General features: G+C 37.5%; 2 protein-coding genes across 5 annotated transcripts in view; one reads left to right on the plus strand and one right to left on the minus strand.

Annotated features, from left to right (window-relative positions):
• The first annotated feature begins 453 nt into the window (after positions 1-453).
• Positions 454-9,876, plus strand: DONSON (DNA replication fork stabilization factor DONSON). Of its 2 annotated transcripts, none has more exons than XM_061193975.1 (10): positions 454-825; positions 1,576-1,656; positions 2,787-2,990; positions 4,000-4,178; positions 5,371-5,549; positions 6,178-6,259; positions 6,367-6,471; positions 7,075-7,273; positions 8,008-8,220; positions 8,984-9,876. In XM_061193975.1, the coding sequence occupies exons 1-10, from the start codon at positions 514-516 to the stop codon at positions 9,119-9,121; spliced, it is 1,692 nt and encodes a 563-aa protein (XP_061049958.1). In that variant the 5' UTR covers positions 454-513; the 3' UTR covers positions 9,122-9,876. The 2 variants fall into 2 exon arrangements, with proteins under 2 accessions (XP_061049958.1, XP_061049959.1); XM_061193976.1 differs by having other exon boundaries at positions 5,371-5,522.
• An 80-nt stretch (positions 9,877-9,956) lies between these two features.
• Positions 9,957-23,293, minus strand: part of SON (SON DNA and RNA binding protein) — a 31,004-nt gene continuing 17,667 nt past the window's right edge. The window contains exons 7-12 of one of the 3 annotated variants that reach the window (XM_061193967.1): positions 18,869-18,979; positions 17,772-17,888; positions 13,494-13,641; positions 11,799-11,870; positions 11,577-11,692; positions 9,957-11,076 (exon numbers count right to left, since the gene is read on the minus strand). In XM_061193967.1, the coding sequence (XP_061049950.1) occupies positions 11,017-11,076; positions 11,577-11,692; positions 11,799-11,870; positions 13,494-13,641; positions 17,772-17,888; positions 18,869-18,979 (624 nt within the window). In that variant the 3' untranslated portion in view covers positions 9,957-11,016. Of the gene's footprint in view, positions 11,077-11,576; positions 11,693-11,798; positions 11,871-13,493; positions 13,642-14,275; positions 14,356-17,771; positions 17,889-18,868; positions 18,980-23,293 lie in introns of those variants that run through there. The other 2 variants (XM_061193966.1, XM_061193968.1) reach the window with 2 other exon arrangements.

Here is a 23,293-nt window from a genome sequence, read left to right on the forward strand (position 1 = left end):
GAAGCGGGGCGGGAGACTGCGCTTGCGTAGCGGCGTGCTGATTTCCTGTCGGGGCTCTCTGTTTCGGGGGGAGGGGGAGGAGGCCCAGGCCCCTCTCTCCAGCTCTGGACGTCGCCGCTGCGCTCTGGAAGCTTATCGAAGGGGCAGCTCAAGTGTGACGTTTCGTTTTCATCCTGGCGCCGTGCCTGGGGCTCATCACACCCTGCTGCGGATTTGAACAGCGCTCATCTATCCCGGTACGCAGGACCGCGTGCTTCCCAGCCACCTAGCACCCGGCGACCCGACTACAGCCAAGGACCCAACCAGAGCGCCAAGGCGGCGTCCGGCGAGGTGCCGAGCCTTCGCGCGCCCTCGGTGTCGGAGGAACACAGCCGGGGGCGGGGCCTCGCGGGCGCCGTACGGCACACGCGCCGCGAGGCGCCGTGGGGGCGGGGCCACGTCGGGGCGGGGCCGCGGCGCGCGGGAAGCGCTTGCGGGGGCTGCGGGCCGGGTCCTCGGCCTCCGCGGCTCGTGATGGCTCTGTCGGTGCCCGGCTACTCGCCCAGTTTCAAAAGGCCGCCAGAGACATTGCGGCTCCGACGGAAAAGGGGCCGGAGCCTTGGGGCCGCCTCCCCGACCGAGGAGCGGCCCGAGCCGGCGACCCGCCGCGCCGCCCTGACGGCCGGGCTGCCCCTCCGCCCTTTCCCGGCAGCGGGCAGAGGCGGCGGCGGCGGCGGCCCGACCGCGTCCCAAAGGAACCCCTTCGCCCGCCTGGACAACCGGCCGCGGGCCGCTGCCGAGCCTCCCAACGGGCCGTCCCGCGGCCAGCAGGAGGCGCCGGGCCCGGTGAGTGTCTTCGTGCCTGGGAGCCGAGGGGTTCTCGTAGTTCGTGGGTCGATTCGTCTGTGAAGTAGGGATGGCGGGTTCTCGCGTTCCAGGAGCGAAATGGGCGCGAAGCTGAAGCCGCCCGCGGCCTCAGGGGGCCTTAAGCCTTTGGGGTGGCTGCCCTGCGAGGTCGGGGCGGCGTGAAGTGCGCTCCGCGAGCTGCCGCGGGACTTGCGGGGCCGGCCCGTCCTGAGGAGTGGACCCCGCGGCCCCGCCCGGCGCGCGGCGGGGGAGTTTGGGCTGCAGCCGTCTGGTGGGGGGTTGGAGATCAGTGGGAAGAGAGCTCCGAGTAATCCTGGCACTACTCCCGGAAGGCTACCGTTTGATGGGAGGGTTACAGGACCCTCTTTCCTGCGTGATTCAGTGCCTGCCTTCTCACGCGCTCAAAATTCTTCTGGGGTTGGGGGAATGTTGAGGATTGATGGGGTCAGAATTTACTAGTATTTGTCTTACCCCGCAACCTTTTGGATCTTTTGAACTGAGATTATTGATTACTGAGTTCTTAGTTGCGCAAATCACCTGCCCTTTTCTCGGTCCATTTTGATAGTAAAATTCAGGCACAAAACTGAAGTGAAATACTCTGTTATACTGATTTGCCCTCACGTGAATTCCTGCACTTGCTGAGAAACTTGTATGCCAGGTGAAGGTCTACATGTTTAAAGCGAACTCCAGCATCATTTATAATTTAAAAGGACCATTTTTTAACCTCAGTTTTTAGATTCTAATCAAGAAAATGATTTGCTATGGGAAGAGAAGATTCCTGAAAGAACAGCCATTACTGAATTACCCCAGGTAACACTTTTTAAATGTCATTAGAGTGTATATTCTTATAACATAAGTGTATATTTCTCAGAAGTGTTTTACTTGGAAAATAGTTTCACAGAGAGCCCTGAGTGATCATCTCTACCAGGGTTGAAAAGGTGGCAGGCATCAGCCTTGGTAAAGGACTTTGTATGTTGTGGTAATGTTTATAATGGCACCAATGCTAAAGTAGGCGTAGATGTGGGTTTTATTTCTGCCCCCAACAGTTTTCACGCTCTTCTGTAGGTAATGACAACTCCAGCTCATCACTCAGAGCCGACGCCTCCAGGCTCAGCTACTTTTTGAACTTAATCCTTCACTGCAAATCCCCAAATTAGTTCCACAGGCTGTGGTATATCACTGAACCTCCCTGCCACCACCACACACACAGAAACGCTCCTTGATTCCATTCCTCAGCTGCTGCTTTCGTGATAGTTTAACAAATGCATAGATTGTCCTAATGGGAGCAGGCTAGAAGAGTTCCCAAGACCCAGTCTCCCTTCCTTGCAAATAAATGGCCTTCGGGTCTCTTGGAAATAGTTCCCCCTTCCTTGTTATTTTTTAATAATGTCATCTAGAAGAATCATTGTAACGTGGAGAATACTGACTTGACAGCAAAACGGTTTGGGAGGAATTTTTGAGGTCGGCAAATGCTTCTTAAATATGGCCTCTAAGAACCCAACCTAAGTTACCTGCAAGAGCAACTTAGACCTGGTTCCAGAGTTTTAGAGGCTTAAAAAGTGCTTTTTAAAAGATATTTGGAAGATTTCTGCTTTGATAGCAGTATCAGTAGTAGATGTTTTTAAATCATGATCGTGAAAATAGTACGTCTCGTAACTAAACTATATAGAACTATAATAAACTAAAAAGTGAAACCTCTCCTTCCACCAGCCTCAACAACAAATTCCCACTTTCCAGAGATAACATCACTGTTAACGGTTTAGTGTGGCTCTTTCCAGACTCTTTCACAGTGTGTAGTATACTTTCAGTGTTATTTATTGTACCATTCATAACATTTTGAAATTTCAGTGGTCATGAGTATGTTAGTTGATGAATTCTACAGATTGAAGGGTTTTTTCCTTGGTACTCTACTAATTTTTGTGTTCTTTGTTTTCTGAAAGACTCCTCATGTATCATTCTCCGAATCTGATATTCCATCCTCAGAGAGTACTGAGTTACCTGTGGACTGGAGTATTAAAACTCGACTCCTTTTCGCCTCTTCTCAACCCTTTACCTGGGCAGATCATTTGAAAGCACAGGAAGAGGCTCAAGGTGTCATCCAGCATTGTAGGGCAACAGAAGTTACTTTGCCTCAAAGTATACAGGTAATTCTGTAAGAAAATAGCTATGCTTAAAAGTAACAAATTAAGTGTAAAATGTACTTCTCTGCAAAATATCAGAGACATTTCCTTTCATTAAGTTTTTCTTTTGACATTTAAAGACACAGAGACTTGGGAAATTTTTTATTTCCCAAATGCTTCTTTCATACTGTTTTTTAAATCAGATATAGTAACTGCCTGTTAAATTTATAGACCTGTCCTGAGAATTAGTCACTGCTGCAGGCAGGAATTGTTTGAACTACACTATCCTTTTCTAAGGCCTTTTGAGAAGGAAAATATCAGGAAATGAAAAGCAATTGAGGAGTAGGATTGCAAAGACAGATTGGTTATTTTACTGGTTTTCTCACATAATGTATACTGTATTTTTTAAATGCACTAATTCTTATCACTTGGGTGATGGTCTGTTGTAAATTTAGGAGAGTTGATGAGTGCTAGAAAGGTTTTAGAGAAATGTAATTGCATTACTTTCAAGCAGCTCATCAACTCAAACCAGGTTAAAAGAGATTACCTGAAAGAGGCCTTGGTACAACTTTTCTGATAAATAGATGCAGATGATTTGTGATTGGGATGATCGATTTTTATTGGCTACTTTTGAAACAGTGCTATGAGGGGAGGGGGTTGAATATAGTGTTACACACACACACCCACCCACCCACCCACCCACACACCCACACACACCCACACCCCACGCCCCTGCCCTGGTGATAAAGAGTGATAGTCACTGTTCTCAAGGATGGTAGACCCAGACGAATGTTCCCATCTACATCTAAGCGTCCCTGCTGGTATGTGGTTTAACAGACTGTAATGGCTGGCAAGGAAGGTTTTCCCAAACAATAGTAAACTACATTTTAGCCCCTGTTAACAGTTATTAACACTTTCTTACAGGAAGCAGTAAAGATCCTGAGAATGAGTGTTTGGTATATTCAGTGTCTTGTAATTAAATTCTGTATTTCTACTGGGGCAAGAACTGTTCAATATCATCTTTGTATTTTAGGATCCCAAACTCTCCACTGAGCTCCGTTGTGCCTTCCAGCAGAGCCTTATCTATTGGCTCCACCCTGCCTTGTCTTGGCTACCATTGTTCCCTCGTATTGGAGCTGACAGAAAAATGGCTGGAAAGACAAACCCTTGGTCAAATGATGAAACCCTGCAACACATTTTAATGAGTGACTGGTAAGATTAGTAAAAATTTGTGCAACCCATTTTTAGCAGTATTTTCTCCTTATTTTATTTATGATGTGGAGATGAGCGGTAGTAGATGGATTTCTATGTTCTTCTGAATTATTTTATTTAAACTGTAATAACTAACATTTAAATTGTTTACTTTTGGGGAATTCCCTGGCGGTCCAGTGGTTAGGACTTGGTGCTTTCACTGCTGCGGCCCAGGTTCAATCCTGGTCAGGGAACTAAGATCCCACATGCTGCGTGGTGCAGCCAAAAAGAAAAAAAATTTTAATTGTTTACTTTTTTAGCTCTTATTCACTCTTTTTATAAAATTTTTATTTATTTATTTTTTTGGCCACACTGCACGGCTTGTGGGATCTTAGTTCCCTGACCAAAGGGATCGAACCCGTGCTCCCTGCAGTGGAAGCACGGAGTACTAACCACCAGACGGGGAGGGAATTCCCAGCTCTTATTCACTCTTTACGTAGTTGTGGAATATATACATAAGTGTTTGATAAATATATAGAGACCTAATTCTTTAATGTTATTATACTTTTTGCCAATGGCTGCTTCCCTTCTCATCAGTAGAAGCTGCTTATTAAAAGTCAGCAACCAGGGATTCCCTGGTAGCGCAGTGGTTAAGAATCCGCCTGCCAATGCAGGGGACACAGGTTCGAGCCCTGGTCTCGGACGATCCCACATGCCGCAGAGCAACTAAGCCGGTGGGCCGCAACTACTGAAGCCTGCGCGCCTAGAGCCCCCGTGCTCCGCAACAAGAGAAGCCACCACAATGAGAAGCCCTCACACCACAACAAAGAGTAACCCCCGCTTGCTGCAACCAGAGAAAAGCCCGTGCGCAGCAACGAAGACCCAACGCAGCCAAAAATAAATAAATAAAATAAATTTATTAAAAAAAAAAAAAGTGAGCAACCAGTTATCAATTAAGTTTTGTTTAAAGAAAAAATGGCTAGTGTTTAAATGGTAAACACTATTCGTTAAAGTATTTAGAAGTCATCAGTGAGTCCTGTGACCAATTTCAGTCCTTTAAAAAGCCAAGTTCTATGTCATGGGAAAAATTCAGACCATTATCTGTAATATTTGTGTTTTAAATCAGGTGAGTATCAAATTAAATTATACAAAAAAAATTTTAGATGTTGAGTTAGTTTTAATAATGCCTAAAGAAAAATGTTTTTCTTCATAGGTCTGTGAGCTTTACTTCTCTGTATAATCTGCTGAAGGCAAAACTTTGCCCCTATTTCTACGTTTGTACCTATCAGTTTACTGTCCTGTTCCGTGCAGCCGGATTAGCAGGAGATGATGTAATCACGGCTCTCATCTCTCCTACAACTAGAGGTATAAGAGAAGCTATGAAAAATGAAGGTAAAACTATAGGTTTAAAGTGAGAATACCACACTATATAGTAAACACTCCTTAAAAGCTAAAATTTGAACTGTCTTTTAGCAGTTGAATTGTCTTCTACCAGTTTTACCTAATTGTTTTAAGAATTATTTTCTTTTTTAATTTTTTTCCAGCGTTTAATTAAGCTGTCCATTGTACATAGCTTTAAGTTGTGTTCCCTTCTCTGATCTCTAAACATACATCAAGCTGGAAAGTCCCAATCTGAATATACTCCTATAGAAATTCTTTTATAATACAAATTATCTACCCCCTTTTAATAACATGATCTTTAAAGAGGGTCAACTCATTAGTGGATCATGAAATCTATTTAGTGGACTCATTCAGCACCTTATAAAAAAATGAAATAGAGTAGTATATACTTGATGAAAGGGTACCACATGTAGTGAGACTATGTATTGTCCTGAACCATTTGTTTCAAGGAGATACGTGTGTTGTGAGCTGCCGTCAAGAAAGCATGAAAAGTACTGCTTTAATACATCAGGAGTAAAAACTCATTTTCATATATACTCTCTACAAGTCAGGCACGCCTGTTTAATTCCTTCAGATTATATTAAAGAAAACATAGTTACATTTTTCTTTTCTCACGTAGGTATTGAATTTTCTTTGCCTTTAATAAAAGAAAGTGGCCATGAGAAGAGGAAAGCGTCTGGAACAAGCTTGGGACATGGGGAGTATGTGATTAAAATAACCTTTTACATCATCTGGTGAATTATGGATTCAGTGTAGAGGAAACAGCTTTAGGAAATGGGAACCCTGACTAACTATAGCAATTTCCTAGGGAGCAAGCAGTCAGCGATGAGGATGAAGAAGAAAGTTTTTCCTGGCTGGAAGAGATGGGTGTGCAAGATAAAATTAAAAAACCAGATGTACTTTCTATCAAGCTGTATCCTTTCAGTTGCTGTTAACTAGAATTTATTTTCATTGAATTAAGTTAGTGAGCAATGTAATTATTATTTTTTTTTTGGCTGTGCCACACAGCATGCGGTATCTTAGTTCCCCGACCAGTTGCCCCCTGCAGTGGAAGCGCAGATTCCTAACCACTGGACCGCCGGGGAATTCCCTTGAGCAATGTAACATTGACTGACAGTTTTATTTAACTATAATCTTAAACTATCTTTAAGATATTAAAACTGATACTCCATCATGACATTAAAAAACCCCTAAGTACCAAAAAGCCATGAACAATTATTAAACTTTTTTAAGTGAAAATATTCTATTTTGGTTAAGTTTGTGGGGGGACTGGAACATATTTTTGACTGGAGAAGAAATCAGTTTTTGTTAGGTATCAATTTCTAGCTAATTCAGATGGTCAAAAAGAAATCGTTTTGATCATTCAGATGCCTTATAATTGCAGTGAAGAGGATTAGCAAGAGCATTTCCAGTTTGGAGTGGGGGAAGAGGGTTCCAGGTGATTCAGGATTAAGATAACTGCTGTTCCTTTTGGTATGGGATTTGCATTTGCAGTTTCCTTGATTGTCACGTTCAGGCGTAAAGAGATACATGAAGTACAAATGGATCACAGACCCGAGTCTGTTGTGTTGGTGAAGGGAACGAATACCTTTACATTGCTAAATTTTTTGATCAACTGTAAGAGTTTAATTGCTACCTCAGGTCCCCAGGCAGGACTTCCACCAACCCTCTTATCACCTATAGCTTTCCGAGGTGCCACAATGCAAATGCTTAAGGTAATAAAAAGAAAAAAAAAATTCTACACTAATCCTCATAACCTAGCTTTTAAAGACATACTTTTCCTTTTTTGATAGGATAAATTCTTGGTAATTTAGTAACTCCTGACATTTTTACATGGTGCATATTTTTTTTCTTTCCTCCCAGTAAAAAAATTCCTTGATATAAAGTTATTATCAAAGGAATTATATGAAAAGTTCTATTTGAATTATTGCCATAAGGAAAAGTTGCTTTCTTAAAGTTTGTCTTTCATAACCAGTGAAAGAACAGAGCCAAGAATGTTCTGTTAAATTATAGGTGGTCTCAAAAACTGGATCATGGATAAGTGAAAAGAATAAGTATATATATCCATATTGTTGAAGAATTACACATGTAATTTTCGTGTGTGTTACATATGCTGAATGTAATAGCAACAGAATCTAATTTTTATTTTCCTAATATTATGCATTGAAAGTGCATTAATAAATCAGAAAGGATACCATATTAAAAAGTTACATTCTCTAGAACTAATACTTAAATTGACAGCCTCATAATTTGGAGGAGAGGAAGCTGGAAACAGAATTACTGAACATTTTTTACTCATGTAACATTCTTTTGATGTCTTATGAACTACTTTTATTCCTTAACTGTTAAAGAGAGGAATACCCAAATGAGAAGTTATTGATCACATTTTTAGCTAGGGACAAAAGCTTGAGAGATGGTGACCATAATTTTCTTTGAATTTTTTTTGAAGGCGCGAAGTGTAAACGTGAAGACACACGCTCCTTCTGGATACAGAGATCAATTTAGTTTGGAGATTACAGGTCCTATCATGCCTCATTCTCTACATTCCGTGACTATGCTACTCAGATCTTCACAGAGTGGGTCATTTTCTGCAGGACTGTATACACATGAGCCAACTGCTGTATTTAATATCTGCCCACCAAAGAATAAAGTACTGGATAAGGTAAGTAGACAGCTGGTAAACAGATTTAGTTGCAGTTTTCTCAAACTAGATGGATGGAGGAAGTCATTTATGATGAGCCAAACTGGTGTTTCAAGTTATTAAACTGTACTGCTTCATATTATCAAGTACAATTACTAAGAGGGAAGGGATAATGACTATAAAGTTTGTGTGTGTGAGGTAAATTTTATGAATTCAGGCTGTTGTATTCAACACTGACTAAAGAACTTGCCAAACAAAAGGCAAGTTGTTTTCATTGTCCTCTCAGATCCAGAACCTAATAGTGCCTGCTTACTTACTCTGGGGGTGGGGGTAAATAAATAATTATGGGTGTTTATTTAGCCGCATAGGCCTCTTTTTTTTCTATAGAACTTTCTTAGATTCGGGGAGGGATGAGCTGCTTGTTTCATGTGATCCAGCAGTTTCTAGATGTGTATCCACACTTGCTTTAAAACTGAAGTAGTTGCTTTACAACATATCTGCCTTTAATTTTGGACATACAGCTTTTTACTTAGAGGTAATGAGACCTTTAAAACTATTTTTATCCGTTTGCCAGACTTATAAAAATAACCAAAATTATTATTTTTGGATGCTGTCATTATGCAAAAATTCTTAGGATGAGCTTCTATTGATAATGATAACGATGAATTTGCCCTTACTGAATAAGGCATCTATTTGTCAAAGAGCCCATGGTAATTTTAAAAACTCATCAGTGTTCAAGGACTCTGACAATGCTTTTTACTGACTTGCATACAAATTTCCACAGGAGGCTGTTCATGAGGAGCTTGCCAACTGTGGATTGCACCCTAAAACTCTGGACCACCTTAGTCGAACACCGATACTGGGGAAATCATCTTTACGGCATGTGGAAATGAGTGACTACATTTATAAATGGAGATCCTGAACACCAAAGTAAGCCTAAAAGGAATCTTTGAGGAAAAAAGCCTTCTAGCAAGGAAATTCAAGATTCTTATATCTTTGGCTTTAAAGTTCACTTTGGAAGTTTAAAGGAATATAGCTTTAAAAATACTCAAATGTTTACAAACATTAACCTTTTACAATACTTTTATTACATGCACTAAGCAGTAAATAGGATTAAGGTTTCAAAATCAACATTTGTTTTTACTCTTTTGATTAGATATTTAGATATGAAGATAAACTTTTTAAAAACTTCAAAAACCCTGAATGAAAATTCTAGATCCATTAACCTAATTATAAATTGGGTAGAAAACTGAGTGTTTCCTTGCAAATGGAAATTGAGGCTTAGTATCAATTATCTCATGCCATTGTGACTAACAGCATCAGGGCAAAACTGTCTTTAACAATTTCCTTAGGATTGTTATTAGCAAGTTCTAGTTTTATAAAGGTAGAAAACAAATGTAGACAGTATCTACTGAGCTGATTGTTGACGCTTCCACCTTAGTTGTTTTCCTACCTGTTTACAATTCCTCTATTCTCAAAATACATATTACTTGTTTTAAAGCATGTTAACTCAGATAAGGGTATTTTGTATTCCATATAGAATAGGGTTAAGAGTTGTAAAGTATGCTCAGCTGTCATGACAAAGTAGTATTTAATATGTTCTTGTAGGTATTTGTGTATGTGCGTGTATATATATAATTCAAATTTTCTTAAATAAAAGTGCTTAGAAATCCAAAGCATTGGGTAAAGAAGTAACAGTAGTGAAGAAGTATGTGTTCACTTTGTAATCCAGAAAATAAAACACCACATTTATTCCAGAGAAGTTTATATTTGGGCCTTAAGCTTTTGAAAATAAAGTTTAGAGACATAGCATATGAATACCACTGTAATACACATGAAATATTCTATCAGACCCTAAAAATTAACATAAACTTAAACTTTCTCATAGTCAACAAAATAGTGGCTGGGTGCCGATTTTATTAGATAAGTTGGTTACAGCATTTTAATTATCATTTTACGTCTATCTAGGTGTAGCTGAAATTCAAAATGCACATCAAAGTAAAACTATATCACAACTCAATGCCATACTAAATGTACTTGGCCTCTGCAGTAAAATTCTAGTCAGACTTCTTTTTAACTCCCTTCTCATTCATGGCCCAAGTGGCTTTTGACAGAAACACAGGACTTAGTGCTGATCATCACACAACATACCACTTTCTTTTTTTTATAACCTCTACAAAATTTAAAGGGGATACGGTGGCGTTAGCCCTGTGGAACAGATCTTGCTTGATTACCTCAATAACACTGGCCCAGTATCTGTCCAGCAGAACCCATTGTGAACTAGTACAAGGTGCACAGCCCTTCACTGATTACAGGCAAGTGTTACAGCAGCCTAGCTATAAGTAAGGGGAGTTGACATCATAGTACAAAATACAGTATAAAAGCGTTATTTAACATTCCACACTGAAGATTACGGATGCCTTCAAACAATCGTTTGGATGTTAGCCACTTAAACAAATACATCACTAAGGTAAACAATATAAACATACCAAAACCCTGTATGGTTAAATACAATTTCCATGGTACAAAAATCAAAGCCTGGAGATGTTTGTACAGATTGCTTTTTACACAATGTCTTAAATTGCCAAATATTTACAACATTAAAGAGGAAATACATTTTGATGCAGAGTAAAATTATCTGAAATGATTAATATAAAACCTCAATCTATCTACGTGAGGCACTCCTGAAGCAAGTGGCATTAGCCATGAGGTCCTTTGGTACAAGGCCCATTGCTTGAAGAACCACAGTAGCTGCTGTGGCTTTAGCATGCTTCTTATTAGGGCTGGCAAAGCTGGGCTGGTAAGCGCTTCCATTTATCAATACCTATTCAAGAAAAACATACAATTGGGCTGGTAAGGGCTTCCATTTCTCAATACCTATTCAAGAAAAACATACAATAAGAACAGCATCAAACTTTAATATCTATTAGCTTTGTAATTTTTTCACTAAATGCTAGAAAGATAATTTACAAAAATATAAAACCCATACCATGTAAGTCAAATAAATCTCAACCCGAAAAGAAGCAAATCATTTGGGAAAAGGGACTGCAAATTAAGAGCAGGTCTCCAAATTGAAGCGCGGGGGGCGGGGGGGGGGGGCGCAGCAGGAGGGAAGCCTGATAAAAACAATTAGTTCCCCACATTCCACTAGAAAAGGTCAACAAATTGTTCACCAGATTTTGCCCACATCTTTCCCGCCAACATTTAGAAAATAATAGGATATTAACAGGTCATATTAAAGCATATACACATATACACACTCCCAACCCACAAACAATACATTAATCCTGTGATCATATAATGCTTATCCCTCACCCTCTAACATCAAGTCATCAAATTAACAAATGTATACAATAAATGCAGAAATTCATATTTACCCTAAAGAGAAAATGTTTGCGATGATCAGGGCCACTATCATGGACCAAGAGAAATTCAGGTGGTTGCCACCTTCTCTTATTACAGATTTCCATCAAGGCAGACACAGGATGTTTGCCTGCAGAGAAAAAAATAACCAGTTATAATTATCTCCACATCTGAGGCAAAAAATTTGAATTCAAGGGGAGGGTGGAACAAGAAGAAATTCAAAACTGTACTCTCACCTGACAGATCTTTCATTGCAGCAGAGAAGTTTCCAGACCTCTTTTGTGCTCTTTCTCCTACTGCAACAAGACCTTAAAAAAAACCAATGATCACTAAATAAATTTCAAAGCATTTAAAATTACAATATGGCGAAACAACTACTCCCTCTATAGGAAACTGAACCTCAATCCAGGCCCTCAAATAGAAGTCAACACCCACCCACTACCCTTGATTTTGACTCCTATTTTGTTGTTTCAATACGTAAATCTATACACTGTCTTCATTTATCTTAGTATCGGAAATTGTACAAAATTAAAATTTTCAGAAAAGTTAATACTCTTTGCAAATGATTTCTAAAGGTTTCTCATCCCTTGAAAAATGATGCTCAGTTTAATAAGTATGTTCCCCAGAAGTCGAGGATTTTAGGCCAAAACAAAGTGAAAAAGTGAGAAAGGCTCTCTCGTGGATAAATGGGTCCGTTTCTTTTTCCAGCAAACAAGCCCTTTCTGACTTCAAACGTGAGATGTACTCAAAAGACCAACAGCCTCAGCCTCACTTTCTAAAAGGGCTTTAGCTATATTACTAACTAAAATCAATGCTTTCCATTTATCCCAGGGGGAATTTTTCAACCAGTTCTTTGCCAATTCTGCCACTATGCTTTCCCAAACCCAGGCCACACTGCACAATTCCAAAGGGACTATTCCCTGGAATTATGCAATGCACCCACAGATGTTGTCTTCTCATAAACCACCTTTTATGACACACACAATCTATTCAACTTGTATAAGCAGTATAATGTCAATGTGACAATAAGTACAATGTCTTTTTCTAATTTAAAGTTTGTATTAATGCTGCATTATTGGATGATTGTGTTATTTCTAGGCTATTTCCGAGTATCACTATTACAATAAATTCCAATTTGGAATAAAATGGCAACATATTATTCTCGGTAGATGACAATGTAGAAATTCTGATGCAAAACATTTTTTAAAATACATAATTTGGTCAGAGCTAGTTGGTTTCCAAATTCATTAGGACAATAATTTAACTGCATTAACTTCAACTTAACTTTCTGATTACAAAGATAAGGAAAATAAATTAGTTTTAAATTTTCCAGTTTTTAAAAATCAGGTTTAAACAAGCTATTGAAATCACATTTAGCTGGCAGCCCCATGTGATTCTACAATGGACATTATTCCAAGGGAAGAAATGCAATGTGAAGAGGTAACACTGCTGTCAGCAGTTGTTCTACTCTCCAGCCCCAACCCAACAGAACTCAATTACTGAGCTTGAAAAAAGCGATATGCAAAAGGCGTTTAGAAAGTGAAGACTAAACAGAACTCTCTAATAGGAAATGAGGAGAATATGTGGGATAAATATCTTTGAAAGAAAAAATAAATCCTAGAAACAAAAACAAGCACATGTTCCCTGTCAACAGAAAACAAAATGGAAATTCTATCTAAATATGAAATCTAATTAAAAACTTAATCATATATTGCACACAACAAAGGTTGTTGCCTTTTACGCTCAGATTAGTGTCTCCATCTATATATAAAGCTTCTGAAAATGGGTTAAACATTTTTTTTCCTAACAAAAAGCTATATATACTGTAAGAAGTGCCTCCAGTCCAGGATCACTGACATCAGAAGAATTTATGATAGTAATGAAATCCTAAATGTTAAAGGAGGTATAATAAACTTTCTAAAAAAACTTACCTTTTCGATCTGTCTTAAAATCAACTAGGATAGGTTCCTTATTTCCTTCTTTGTTTTTTCCTAATCCTTCTCCTTCTTTCCAGCCCATTTTTCTCATCAAAACGGCTCCCATTCCTCCAGTTACTGGGGCTGCTCTTAAGAACTGATCCTATCCAAAGAAAGAAAGGTAAAATATCCCCATTTTATAGTTAGAATTTGACTACAAACTCAGTGTAACTTTTTAAAGAAAGAAATCTTATTTTACTTCTAGATCTGTTATAGTTACAGCAATTAAATGCTTCTATACTTATATACATACTGTAGTGTGTATGTTCTAATTATTTTCACATAAACATAACAGTATTTTGAAAGTCAAATAAGTCAAATGGCAGTTTTAAAACAGTGGCCCTTGTGCCCCCCTCCAAAAAAAAAATTAGAACACTCCTGTTTTCGTCCACTATTTAGGTTCACTGGTATCTCTTCTTAGCTTGCAAAATAAAAAGAAGGCAATGTTAAAACAGTCAATAATATTAATTGTCCCAGGTGTACCTAGTTAATGAATAAAGCCTAGAAATCATTTAGAAATAGTTTGGACACTGAAGAAGCATACTGTTATCATCCAAAGTTTTCCCCCCCCATTCTACCATAAATCAAGTATAAATATTTTACTTAGAAAATCCCTATGAAGCAGAAAGATAACACATAAAATACCCTGTAATTATACCAAACTGAATTTTGAATTCTTTTAAAACCTAACTCGATGTTAAAAAGACTTTTAAAAAACTCCTTAAACGTTTACATACCTAGGCCTCGGTAGCAGCAGTGTTGTGAATAGTAGGGCTGGCACTGACCGGGGCAAGAAGACAGCTACAAGGATTTGGCCCTGAAACAAGTTTCCATACAGAGGGGTGAAAGTTCACAGGTTATTCTGTGAACAGTCATCTCTCTTGTATCCAACCCACTGAACCATAATTTCCATCAAAGCAGCAAACCACTTAATGTCATAAGATGCACAACTATATACATTAGCATGGTCAACAGTTATTTTCACGCGTTAAGAACTATGTGATGCCTCTTTTTAAAGGGCATCCATGTATATGTAACAAACCACTGAATTCTACTGTTGATGTTTATGGCCATTTTTTAAAAATTTATAACATACATCTCCAAATCATGTTTTATTTCCCCTTGTTATTAAACATTCTAGATTTACATTCTCTAGCAAATGTAAGCAAAAGTCATTAACTTATCAACAGAGGCAGTCAAAAATTTTGGTAGCTCTAGAAATAGTATACATTAATCACCTCCTCTACTGATAAGTTAATAGTGAATTTTTAAATCTTGGTTTTACACAATAGTAAAACTGTGTACTGTTATTTTTTCCCAGCTTTTTAATTATCTGCTGGGGAGAAAACATGCCAATGAAGTGTGACTAGACATTAAGTTCAACACGGTACTCTGATGGAAGGAGGCAGCTGTGGAGGTAAAAACATACCCCTGGTTCAGTTCCTTACTTGGTGCAGGCCATGCAGTGTTGGTGGACAGAGAAAAGTTAGCTGATGCTTGGATACCAACTGCCTTGTTGCTACACACCTAAAATTACTTTTACTTACTTCCAGGTTCATCCGCCCCTCTTTTCCAGGAAACACTCCTAAAAAAAAGGGCAACTGTGCAGAGTATAATACAAATCCCCAATAACGCAGGTTTCCAATTTTGTTTCCATTCTCTAATATCTTCAAATCTTTACACCAGTGTGTATACAGTTCAACAAAAAGCTAATTAATGAGACTACAAAAGTAAACAATATTCATCAGGTCATGTCCAAATCATTTCATTCCAGAAAATAAAGCTTCTTTCAAATCAATAACCATTAAAATTTTTTTTTTTTACTACTAGTAAACTCTCAAACTTTTTCATCTAAGAATACACTGCAGCAAAGTAAAAAAGAATATGGAGAATGTTGGCATTCCATGTAGTCTTTAACATTAAAAGAGGGTGCTGGCCTGCAGCAAGGCAAGAAAACACCAAATGAACATTTTGAAAAAGTTTTCTAAATAAAACAAGTAGACAGTTTGTGATATTTGACAGTGAAGATGAATGTTAAATTTCTAGCTGCCTAATGACTTTTTCCATGTTTTTGCTCATTTTTATAAATAAAATGTTCCTGGCCTTAACTGATATTAGCAGCATATATTGTTCAGTAACATACGAATGGAAGTTTTCCTGAAAGCACTGCTTTCTTCTATAATTATTTAAAAATTTGGTCTGATGAATGAACACATCTTTCTCATGTGATAACTTATCAAAAATGATTTATGTCTATATTTTAAATGATGTAAATTATTTAAAATCTGCCAACTGTCTACAAGACTGGAAACCAAAAAAAATTAAGGGAAAGTTTACAGGGAACCAATTTAATCATTTTGTAAGAGTTATGTTAAAGTGATGATGTTTAGAAGTCTGTAGCATTATGTATGGATCAGAACTTCACTGTACAAATGAAGACCAACTTTGCAATGGAATCACATTCTGAAGTTTCTACCTAGTAATGTACATGACTATTTAATTATTATGTGCTAAACACCCACATAAACTTAAAGTCTAACTTTCTGAAATATGGAGTACTCAGCTTCAACATTAAATAGTATTAAAGAACTAAAATTGTTAAAGAAATAGATGTACATTTATAATTATTCCCAATGAGATGAAAGCCATTTTTCAAGCACATGAATCACTTTCCTATCTTAAATACTATAATATAATTAGTCCAAAACTCATTCAAGCTTAAAAATATTTTGCTAGATTTTCATCTTTTTTCCAACATCAACCCCTAGTAAACTAGGTAAGTTGTAATTTTTTTAACCAACCTGATTGTGTACTCACTATATAGATATTGGTGCAACTATTCCCCCCTCCCCCAAAAAGGGGGGCAGGCAAAGTAAGGATATGCTTTACATTAATTTGTTAATAAGAAGATCATCAGAGATAATGCTATCAAAACTGAAAAAAAAGTTATTAAAAGGTCCAAAGCAACAAAAAATATGACTTTTCAGAAATTCAGCTCACTCACTGGCACTCACAGCAGTTTTCTATAGGTACCCATCCCATTACTGATCACCACCCTGCGAGGCAGGAAGAAGGCACTTGGAGACTGAAATTCCAAGTAATTACTTGCCACAGTCACAAAAGGAGTCAGGAGTACAGCAGGATAAAGAAACCTTCCCAATCCATTAGACCACACAGCCTCCCAGTTTCAGCACTGCTATGCTGCCAGTACTCCTGAAACAAATTTCCCCATCACCCATCCAACCAAGCCACTCCCTTCACCAGAATACATTTCTTCAGAAAGCCCTCTGTAACCACCTAAGACTCCCCCAACAACGAGGCAGCCGTAGGTGGAGTTCACACGTCTCACTGCAGGAGGAATCTGAAACCAGGAGCACCTACATCTTCACAGCACGAGGCGTCCGTCCTCTCCCTTGAATTTAGGTCTTACATATCCTGTTTTTTCATGAGATCAGCGGTTCTCAAATTGAACCTGTGGATCACCAGAGGCCACCAGGGCCTAAATGGTGGTCCACAGATAGTATTCGCCATCCCCATCCCACCCGATTCCCCACCCTTCAGCACTGCCCACCCAACACTTCAGCCATCCTCCCCCAGCTTTCCAGACCCCTGGCAAGATCACCACATGCAGCACTAACACTAGGGCCTCCCAACCACTTGCTGTAACGAACAGCTGACAACCATGGGGGCCTGGGGCTGGAGATCACAACAGGAATGAGGACTAGGGGCCAAGGGAGCTTACAGGAGGGCGCAGGCACTAAGGAAGAGGGAAAGAAGGGCACAGGAATAGAGGAACGGAAAATCAGGTGGCAGAAGGCTCTTGGGGGCAGTGCACCAAAAATAAACCTGTAATAAAGTATCCCATGATGAGAAAAAATCTGAGAACCACTGCTTTGAAATCATTAGATTGGTTGTCCAACAGGAACTGTGGAATATTCTGAACAGCACCTGAGATACACTGTTAGCATTCAAAACACAGTTTAAAAAACCACCCCCACAAAACCCAGGAGCAGCAGGATATAAATTAAGTGGCTCTTGAGCCATATTTATACATTAGCCATTGTCTCATGAATTGATCCATCTTCAGTGTCCATCCTGGAGTATATACACATAGCAAATTTACTCATGAAATTGGTTAGATTCACTGGCCTCTTTCTGCACTTTTAATAAAACATTTTCTTAAAAATTTTGACTTCGTACATGGACACTTTTGTATGTGCATATGTTGTGTACCTTTTTAATCCAGGCTTGGGCACCAGTATTGGCCAACTGTTCTTGTGTCAGAACCTGTACTCCTGTACTTCCTGTGAACTGGCCAGGAATAGAGTTCAGCTGAGCCCAGGCATCAATCTGAAGAAAAGAAGAGGCCTCAATTAAGTAAAATTACTTCTCTAGTTAAAGTGCCACTGGTATTAATTTAATTCCCTAAATGAAATGGTTTACTTAGTTCCCGAAAAGGCTTAATAACAGACTTAAATTTTCAACTTTTCAAAAACAATATACTGAATTTGTATATCTTTAAAATATTGTTTTCCTAAACATTCCAAAGCAGCAGTTCAGTAACTGCTCAGTGGATCCCACTGATAAAATTTGAGATATATCTCTAAGAACTAAAAAGCATAGCCGACACTCATTCTTCAAAATATCACAGATACATGAAAAATATAGAAAATCACTCATATGGCAAAGGATCCTTGCCCTCCTGCTTACATATCTCATAAATGCATGCTTGACACCGTCAATTTTTAATTACTTTCTTTGAAGTGTTACAAATCGAGAATAAATTCAAGATACATAGTTAAAGAATAATAAACATAGGAAATTGTTCAAACACTGTGATAATTAAAGAATTAGCTGTCATTCATTCAAAGTATATTTACTGAACACCCAGTATTGTCGGGCAATGTATTTTCTCTCTGAACATGTACTTACTGCTTCCATATATTTACCATAGAAAAGTAGCCTATGGAGCCGCTGTCCGCTGTTTAAAAAGCACAGACTCTGGATTCAGACTGTCTGGGTTTGGATCCCAGTTCCCTACTTAACTGGTTTTGTGCCCTTGGGCCTCATTTAGCCACTCTTTACCTGTCTTCTCAGATGGAAAGTGGAAACTCAGTACACCTCACAGGGCTATTATGGGCACTTAGCTATTTTTATACATTAGATTGATTATAAATTCTATGAGGGCAGATAATTTTTTCTATTTTTATTCTCTCAAGAAACAACTCCTGCCCCACAGTACACAACATATACTGAATGATCAAGCCCCAAATCACTTTAAGTGAGCTTGCTAGATAAATGATCATGTAGATATTAAAACTGCTACATACCCGTTCCTGAGCACGATTTAACATGCTCATAGCTTCAAGGTCAAATGCATTCTCGCTGAGTCTTTTCTGAGCAAGTGCCCGCTCACTCATTGCTGTAGAGATGTCCACAGGCTAAGAAAGAAAATACAGATAATTATCTCAAATAACAAAAGACCCCCTAAATTCTGAAAAATGCTCACATCTTTAGTTGCTTCATGTCAAAAACAAAGTAAGTTTTATATATTAAAATTTTGTAAAGTAGGGAGAAGACTCTAAAAGGTAAACTAACCTTGGAAAACAGACAACGATTGTTTAAGGTAAGTTACAAAGTATCAGGCAGCAGTTGAACTCAACCTAAAATCCGACTTCTTTCCTCATATTTTCTACTACATCAAATTACAATCATAGAAAGTTCCATGAAGAACTTAATCTCTGGCCTTCACTAACAAAACAGTCATTTATAATAAATGAGAATTTTTTGAACAATTAATTTTGTAACTCATTAGTTTTCATTTTACCCGACTTCTCAGCATAACCCTCAAAAGCAATAAGCAAGGTTCTTAAATAAGCAGAAAACCACTATCACGTCAGTGATCGTTCCTTCACTTGTCTGCACAGGTTTTCACCTACTTGCAGTTGTTCATATAGTTTGGTCTTAGGAACTTGGTTTCTTCAAAGAATATATTTACTATATAAGTAAATGGATCTTTTGTTTTCAGTTTATGTACATTTATGATGGAAGTTAAAATATTTCTGTGGGGTACATAATTGAAACACTTAAAATATGTTTGAAATGTCTTAGGTCCTCCTTTTCAAAGCTCATATTCTACTTGTAAAAAGCTTAAGCTAAGCAGATGGGACTTAACTTTTTAAGAAGTTTCATAATGTCCAGGAAATTTTTAAGGATAATCTTTAGAGCAAATACCGTATTTGCCAAATTTGTGGAGGGCTCAACCAGAGAAAGAAAATTTGATGTTTTTTGTTCTAACATTAAGAGGTTAGGTTGATTTGTGTCAACTCACCAATTCTTAATACTTGTTTTTCTTCTAACACTACTTAACCCATTAATATTTTCTAGTATTTCACCCAAGAAAATTCATTTTTGGAAAACGCTTATCTGACATGAAGTATTCCTAAATTCATTTACAAAGAATGACTAGTAAGTACTGCATGGATGTGACAAATACAAGGAAGTCAGTAAAATAACAAAGGTTTTTTAAAAAAGCTAAACTAAGGTTACCTGTAATTTGACTGTGTAGTTGAGTATGAAATACTTCTTTTAAAAATAAGACCTATATAGTTGAGAAGGGTATATGACTTTGAGAGAATAATTATATCTCATGCATAAAGATTACTAATCTTCCTTTTTCCTATCTTCAGAACCCCTTAATCACTCCATCATTCTTAGTTATCTTGCTGAATCACCTAGTAAGACTCCTTTAGCAAAACTCAATTTTTCTTCCACAAGGTACCAGAAAGTACAGATTTCTGTATATTTGCCTTCTTAAAATGAAAGCAGAATTAAACTGAATTCATTCCGTAACTGTTTATTAGACTGCTTACATATCTCATTTATGAAAGATCCTAATTTCTTAGTCAACTTAGTAAATTATCCACACTAATTAGAATATTTCTGGGGCTATATAAGCAAAGCCAGATTGAAACACTAGAAAACTTAGTAGGTTCACTTTTCACTTCTATTTACAGTTGTGATCACTGCTGGGACTTTAAGTGGGAACCCAGATATCTTAGGTCAAAATTTACATTCCTTTGGCCTTAGATGTTAAGATCATCGAAGTAATTTTTGAAAGCCCACTAAATATATCTCAAGTACTGTTCTTTAACCTTGCCACAATTACTTTGGGTTTCATACCCATCTACAAATCTAAGTGTTAGGTTATTTAGGTATAAAATAATAGGTTTTTATTCTAAAAAGTCGAAACTCAGAGGCGATACTGAGGAAAATGCACCTACCCATTACCACCCCAAGCTCTGATCCCCCAATTTCCAACTGTAAATTAGCCATAAAAATGTAGTTAAGATGGCTCTGAAAACTCCCAACTTTTCTAGAATAAAATTACTTCTTCCCAACTGGAAAGCAAATTAACATACATCTGTGAATTCTTCCTTCTGAAGACATTTTTATATCTTCATACATTTTTCTCTTTTAACCTTTATTAAGTAAGCAGGTAACCTAAATACCCCATCATTATCCTCAGGATGAAACTTCATTCAAATCTCACTAATATTATACGTTAAATTTATATCTCACTCTGAAAGGAATTTTTATTTATTTATTTAAATAGTATTTATTTAATATATCAACATTGGGATTTAATATAAATTTACTTTAGATAAAATTACAACTAGTTTTTTCCTAATACTTCATTTATTCTTCAACAGGCTTACCAAGTGAGCTGTAAGTTCATGTCAAAACTTTATTACCAAATAGTAATTTGACTATTAATTTCATATTCATACTTTTTAATGTGGAAAAATATACTCAAAGTAGAATCAATCAGGATTATCTTAATCTCTTAAGGATTCTCAAGAGTTTCTATCAAAAAGCATATTTCCAGGTTTTCAAGGTAACTCAGGATATGCAATAGAAAGCCCGAAAGCAGTAATATTCAAAGACTACACCAAATGTTATGAATCAGTATTAAAACACTCATAAAATATCAGTTACCCTTTAGAACAGCACTGTCCAACAGAATTTTCTATAGTGAAAGCAAATGAGCACTTGAAATGTGTCTAGTGCAATTAAAGAACTGATTTTTCAGTGGTTCACTTAATGACTACTGTATTGGACTGTATAGCGTTTGTGTATATATAGTATATAGTAAACTATACAGTGTAGCAGGGCTTTAGAATCTTAATCATCTTTTAATGTTGCTCAAAAACAGTAATGTGTAAAAGGTACCAAAATGATGCTAAAAGTTTTAGAATGCTAAGAACTGGGGGAAAAATTATCTTAAACTGTACAGAATACTGTTATCAAGCTATCATCAACAACCCTTATTTATTTCCGCTAATACACGATAGACTTTCTATGTAATGTGTAGTAATACTCTAGGTATTATCATGGGGGGAAATGTTTAATTTCCTTCTCCCTAGGACTTGTTCTAAAAGGTGAAATCCACATAAAAGAGTATCCTGAATTATAATTCCAGTTCTCACATTAATAAAAACCTGTCCAAGTTATTTCACCCCTCTACGTCAGTAACACTACTTCCATAACCTAAAAAGTTGTCAGGACTGATGAAACACATATAATTGACACCATGTAACATGCATTTCATGGCCTAAGTTATAACTGTGTACCTTCTATGTCAATTTACCTCCCCCCCTTTGTTAACCCAACTGTTTATATAAATAGAAAATTATCTTAAGTATTTCCTATAAAGTCAATTAAAGTATATACAAGAACTAAAGAGAATTATTAGAAGGTGGTCAGTCAGGTAAGGAAAAAATAATCCCTGTAATAGGCAAATTATTTTCTACAGAGGTAATTGCAGGTATCTCAAATTAAAAGATGGTAAAAAAGGAAATTTTTAATTGTAAGAAAATAGAATTAAAGAAAAAGCACCTAACCTGCATACAAAACATGATTTTAAAATATTTAGCTAAAATTAATAAAATACAAAGAGGTTCATGTAGAAAATGAAAACTACAGAAACAAAAGCCACACTAAATACACACTGCCTCAGTTACGTGGCTTGGTTTTAAAAGCTGATTTATGAACCTTTTATTTCACATAAAATTCCTTAGTGCAACTCTCAGTTAACTTGTACATTTAATCCAAATGAATTATAATAAAATAATAGATAAACCATTAAATGGTAAAGAAATTCCATGTTAATCACCTAAGAGAATCTAAGGAGAGAAGAATGAACAACAAAGCTGTACTTAACACATTCTAGCACTGCCAGGTCCTAGTTGTTTCATTTTCAATTAAAATTTTCGTCTTACCACAAGAACTCAGCTTTCCTAAACTTCAAAAATTTAGAGCTTCTAAATATAAGGGAATTTTAGCTCCACTGGGACAGGGAAATATTCTTCAATAGTAACAAATCAAGCACAGTTGCCAGAGACAAAAACTGTCCTAACATGTAAACAATCACTAGACTTAACGGCAAGCTACCTCTGGACATTTATGATAAATAGTTAACCCAAGGAAATTTTATGTCAGAGACTACATTTATATCTTCTACCCAATAAGTCTTTGCTAACTTTATTACCAAAAATTAATGCCCCCGAGGACAATTTTTAAAATGTTTTCCAACACTTTTGATTTCATTTATAAATCAAACTGACACAAATATGATCAAGGTTCTGCAGTCACTCCTTACTGAGGATGATGCTGGTTGGCTTCTGGGTAGGAAGACGATGCTATGGCAGTAGGGCACACAGTCTGATGAGTTGATATTCCGTAAGATATGGATT

Source organism: Eubalaena glacialis, chromosome 6 (genome assembly GCF_028564815.1).
Source record: "Eubalaena glacialis isolate mEubGla1 chromosome 6, mEubGla1.1.hap2.+ XY, whole genome shotgun sequence".
In the NCBI taxonomy this organism is placed as follows: domain Eukaryota; kingdom Metazoa; phylum Chordata; class Mammalia; order Artiodactyla; family Balaenidae; genus Eubalaena; species Eubalaena glacialis.

Bases quoted from the DNA above. Each gene is read 5' to 3' on its own strand.
- DONSON (XM_061193975.1), top strand. From the start codon at position 514: ATGGCTCTGTCGGTGCCCGGCTACTCGCCCAGTTTCAAAAGGCCGCCA. The intron at 2,991-3,999 runs GTAATTCTGTAA...TTTGTATTTTAG, and splicing joins CTTTGCCTCAAAGTATACAG to GATCCCAAACTCTCCACTGA. The intron at 7,274-8,007 runs GTAATAAAAAGA...TTTTTTTTGAAG, and splicing joins CCACAATGCAAATGCTTAAG to GCGCGAAGTGTAAACGTGAA.